Below are 5,310 nucleotides of genomic sequence, written 5' to 3'. Positions count from 1 at the left end.
AGTTAACCAACTAACATTATACATACTCTTTTGGTTTCTGTACCCAATATTGAAAAAATTTACAAATGTAATAAAAATATCGGTACTCGGTATTGGCAAAAATTCAAGTATCGGTATCGGGTGAGTACTGGAAAAAGTGGTATCGGTGCATCCCTAATATATATATATATATATATATATATATATATATCATTGAGAATGACAAATGATTGTATTTTTTTAAAGTACAATTTAAAACACTGTTAAAGAGAAACTGGGGAGTAAATCCTGAATAAAAAAAATCTTAAATGGTACTTTTTTTTTGCTGAGTAAATTACGATTTCCATAGCCCATGGCAAAACTGAAACGTCCAGTTGAGTTGGCCGATGCATGCATTTAAACAAGGTCTCACTGGCACTTTCCAGATAACATGTTTATGGGTAACTGAACTGATTACTAGAAGGTGCAAGATGGTCAGAAAACCTCTCCTGTACAGTGTATATTTAAGTAAATGCCAGGGATTTACATCACAGTGACACCGGATTGATTTGCTGTGTTCCTGATGACAATGTTACTCTGACAGTCAGAATTAAAAAGCCCGGCCTATCGATTTTCCCTCAGCCACATATGTCACTCAAGCAGAGGCACTGCTGCAGTCTCCGTGTTTGTGGCTTCGCTCGCTCCCTCTCTACCAGCTGCTAAATGAAAAAAGACGTCTCTGCGACTGATCTATATGGTAATGGTCTGATCTTTCACCTTTTGTCAGAGGCCTGTGGCAAATCAAATGGCTAAATATGGGTTGTGCTCATGGAAATAGTGAACTTTTCCTACTGTACAAACTTCCGTCTCCATGACCGTGGGGGTTAGTGTCTGTTTTCTTCCACTGCCAGGAAAGCTCTTGTCCAGTCTTGGAGATGAAAGGAATGCATGGCTTTCTGGATGGGGCAAGTTCTAATCTGCCTTGAGCCCCTGGATACTCAATCCCTAAAGCTGTGCCATTCGTTCTTCCGGGAACAAATAATACCCTTCACATTTTCCCTGCAACTTTCATTGGATTGTAATGCAGATCTCATGGCAAGCAACTGAGACTGGTCACAGCATGGAGCTGGCTGACAAATAATCCTGGATCTTGAAGTCTTTGAAAATCAAAAATAAGACATTATAATACTGGCCAGCGCTGAGTGAAATTAGTGAAAGATGAGTTCATGCAAATCTGGCAGAAAATTAGTTTGAAATGTTGGAATGTGTTGTCGGATATGAGATGACTGAAGGGCATTAGTTCAAACACTTGGCCAAAAAAAAAAGGTTTAAGGTTAATCAAGACTGGAAGAACTTCTTTCTTCCCAACCAAACTTGTTGAGCTGCTGCCTTTTCACATCAAGGCTGCTATTTATCTGCACCCTAATAAGGATCAAATAAAAAAAAAAAAATCAACATGAAACTGCATTCAAAATCCATTTATCTAAGCAAAACAGAATATTCAACAAGAAAATGTAGGGCAGAACTTTATTTTACCCATTGGGAAATGACTGGACCATGTAATCTGGACATTCAGTACTTGAATAAAGACCAATCTGAGTGTGTTGAGTTTAAAACATCAAACTTGGACATACCGTCATCTTTGCTTCCTCTGTCCGGAAACTCTAGACCTGTGTTGCCCAAAGGCGGCAAGCCCAGATCTGTGGGCAGATGTAGGCCACTCGTGTTGTCCTCTGTCAGCTGATATATCTGCCTCTGCATTGGCTGCAAATGCCAGTTGAGTCCAAAGAGGTGCATGGCTGCGGAGAAAGAGCAGCGGCAGATGGTAAATTTACGTGAGCTGGAGCAGTGATTACTGAGCATGTGCCTTGATGTACATTATTGTAATTAAATTAGATTCACTAAGGAATACTATAGACACTGCATCAGAAAATTAACATCCTAAAGGCTGTGGGGTAATTAAACCAAGGCTGTATGAAAACAAATGTGTTTTGACTTGATTAATCTTTGGCAGTTTAAGAGCGGCAAAAGAACCACAGCCCATTGCAGCTTAATATGCAAGTATGACGTCATTGCTGTTGTGGATTTTCTAATGGACACTCTTTCTTATCAACGAGATTTTCTAACTTAAATATTGTTGAATTTAATGTTGTTGAAAGAGCATTTATTTGATCAAATACAGTAAAAAGTAATACAATGAAATAGTATTACAATTTAAATTAACTGTTTTCCTTTTTCTATTTAACATATTTTTAAAAATGTATTTTATTCCTGTGATGACAAAGCTGAATTTTTAGCATCATTACTCCAGTCTTTAGTTTCACATGACCTATGATCATTCTAATATTTTGATTTGGTGCTCAAGAAGCAATTCTTATTATTATCATCAATGATGAAAAGAGTTTTTGCTGCTTAATATGTTTGTGTAAACAGTGATACACTACCATTCAAATGTTTTGGGTAAGATTAAAAAAAAAAGAAGAAATTAATTATTTTATTCAAACAAACAATAATGAGAACCATTATTAATAATTAGTAATAATAATAATTGAGCTCTAAATCAGCATATTAGAATGATTTCTGTGACTAAAGACTGGAGTAATGACTGCTGAAAATCTATCTTTGCCACAACAAGAATAACTTACATTTTATATTCAAACAGAAAAAAGTTATTTCAAATTGCAATAATGTTTCACAATATAATAAGAGCATACAAGACTTGTTCAAACACACATTCATTATTAACCAAGAGTTTTCCCTCAATAAACCTCGATAGTAGTTATGTTTAGGTATTGGGTAGGGTTAAGGGATATAGAATATGGTCATGCATTAATATGTGCTTTATATCTTTTTATAGTGAATAGTGTTCCCTAATATAAGGGTCCGTTTACACGACAACTTTTCAGCCAAAAACTGGAAACTTTTATGCGTTTTGCCTGTTCGTTTACACGACAACGGCGTTATGGGGACTGAAAACGCATATTTTTGAAAACGGGTTTCAAAGTGCAAGTTTTGAAAACGCCACCGTTATTGTTTCCGTGTAAACACCCAAAACGAGAATCTTTGAAAACGGTGACCTCATGTGCGTGCGTAGTACGTGTTATGTATGTAGACATGCGCAGTATGTGTCCATTTTAAAGGCAAGTGCGAACAAACATACACAACAATGGCGGAGTGGATGGTACTGTTGATGCTGCTCAAGAGTTTGCAAACGCTTCTTCAGCAAAGTGTGGATTTACTTCACCAATATTACAACCAACAGCGGAGACGCATCATATACAACATATAATCCTCACTTCCCTAGAGGTACTGTTTACTAACAAGGTGACAGCGCCAACTACTGTCCTGGCATACGTAATACAACATTTTTGGCTGTTTTCGCAGATATGTGTAAATGCAAATCATTTTGAAAACGTTGTCGTGTATACGTGAAACTTTTTTAAAACGCAAGGGAAAAACGTTTCCGTTTTTGACTACATCGTTGTCGTGTAAATGTAGCCTAAAGTGCTGTCTAACGTGTAAAATGTTAATTATTCCAAACTTTTGACTAGTAGTGTATACACATTTCTTTAAGGCACTATGAAAACAACAAAGTGGGGGGAGGGGGACATCCCCCCACCCTTGGAGAAAAATGTTGTACAACCCACAGAGAGAAAAGCCAAAGCCCACAGGGCAACTTTTCTTTTCATGCCCATTAGCTTACTAACACCCCCCGAGGCTAAACAGACAAGGAAATTGTCAAGTCAGCAAGAACACAACAAGAGGTACGGATGAATGCATGAACAGCACCAGAAGACACTGTGATATTTCACAAGGTCAACAAAAGAAGCAACCATTGGGATGAACTCTGATGGCGCAGTGAACAGGGAAGGAAGGGCCAGGCATGATGGATCACCAGGATGAGAATGGTCAGGACCAGCTTAGCCAGGCAAAACCTTGTCCTGGAAGTCTTCAGTCAGCAGATAAAATGCCAACAAAAGGCCTTGGAGCTCTTTCTTGCACAGAATGGAAGTTTAAAGCACAGGTTGTAAATAACCAAAGAATTTAATTAAGATTGTGATGCTAGAATATAGGCTACAGTATGGTAATACCAATTAACCCTAAAAGTGTTTACTTTACTGGCAATTGGAAAGTACACACTTCTGAGTATGCAGTAAGACGGTGTGGCAGTACTGGGATTCACTGAAATATCATAAAATGCATTGTGCACAGTTTGTTCAATGTTAGCATGTAGCAAAATTCCTTAAAAAAACATTATTACTCAATACTGTGGTTCACTTGTGCTATTAAAAGATTCAGAGCATAGGCCTATATGATATAACAAAATTTGCTCTACTATTGGCTGGACTATTTTGTAAGTTAAAAAGTGAAGAAGAAAAGCAAGCTTCAAAAATAGTATAGCATCCAGGCACTAATATCATACTAATACTATCATACTAATATCAACACACCATAAGGGATGAGATTTTCTTACTGTAGTACTGATATGCATATTGGGATGCAGCCACACAGTATGTAAGATAACGGCTGTCGACACAAACTATGGTGGACTACGGCGATGTCGGAGTAGATAAAACAAATGATCTTGAGCCTTGTCTTTTTCTAATGCTCCATTTCTCTTCCTACGTGAGTTCCCGTTTCTCCTTCACAAGTACAGAGCTGGTTTCAAATTGCACAAGTGGCTTTCTCTGCCACACTCTCTTGACAACCTGTAGTGACAATTCAGAGCTAAAATTACTTCTCCGCTCCACTCAATATCTCATGGAGAGGTGACAATGTATTTGTTTTGTGTAGCGGCAAATATCTTGTCTCAATCAGGGTGAGAAAAGGTCTAAATGACTGATTTATTCTTCTGTCAAAACATTTGTGAAAGAAACATATAGCTGGCATAATTACCAGACCTCCACTCAATCTTGATTTTTGTGTGATGGAACACTAAAACTGTTCAGCAGATTCTTAAAAAAATAAATAAAAAAAATAAGGAGTGACGAAACTTTAACACTGTCACCTCAATTTAGGTGTCTACAAGACACTAAGACAATGCTCATAATCACACACCCTGTTAAGTAACATTGACTATCATGCTCTTTATAGGTATGTAAAGTGCTGTGTTAAAATCCAAGTCCAACCAGAAGAATCAGGACATGTCTGGCACCGGACTCCAGACTGGCACTAGAAACAAAACAATTAATGCATTCCATATTTATCATCATACAAATCATAAACCGTTTCATGCAATTTCATGGTGTTGGGTGTTGTTGTAGGTTGTTGAAAAATAAAACCATACATACAGTATGAGCATAACTAGAAACAGAACAAAGTAGTAGTGGAGGTACTTTGCTCATTAGTGTT

The 5,310-nt window shown here is 37.4% G+C and overlaps 1 protein-coding gene across 2 annotated transcripts in view; it reads right to left on the bottom strand.

Moving 5' to 3' along the window:
• Nucleotides 1-5,310, bottom strand: part of LOC107699823 (teneurin-4-like) — a 273,915-nt gene that overhangs the window by 112,956 nt on the left and 155,649 nt on the right. For both annotated transcript variants that reach the window (XM_016501217.1, XM_016501216.1), the window contains exon 8: nt 1,593-1,757. In XM_016501217.1, the coding sequence (XP_016356703.1) occupies nt 1,593-1,757 (165 nt within the window). The remainder of the gene's footprint in view (nt 1-1,592; nt 1,758-5,310) is intronic.

This window comes from Sinocyclocheilus anshuiensis, unplaced genomic scaffold (genome assembly GCF_001515605.1).
Source record: "Sinocyclocheilus anshuiensis isolate Anshui unplaced genomic scaffold, SAMN03320099.WGS_v1.1 scaffold194, whole genome shotgun sequence".
Taxonomy (NCBI): domain Eukaryota; kingdom Metazoa; phylum Chordata; class Actinopteri; order Cypriniformes; family Cyprinidae; genus Sinocyclocheilus; species Sinocyclocheilus anshuiensis.
The sequence above is the reverse complement of the archived record's forward strand: the minus strand, read 5'-3'. Positions and strand labels throughout refer to the sequence as shown.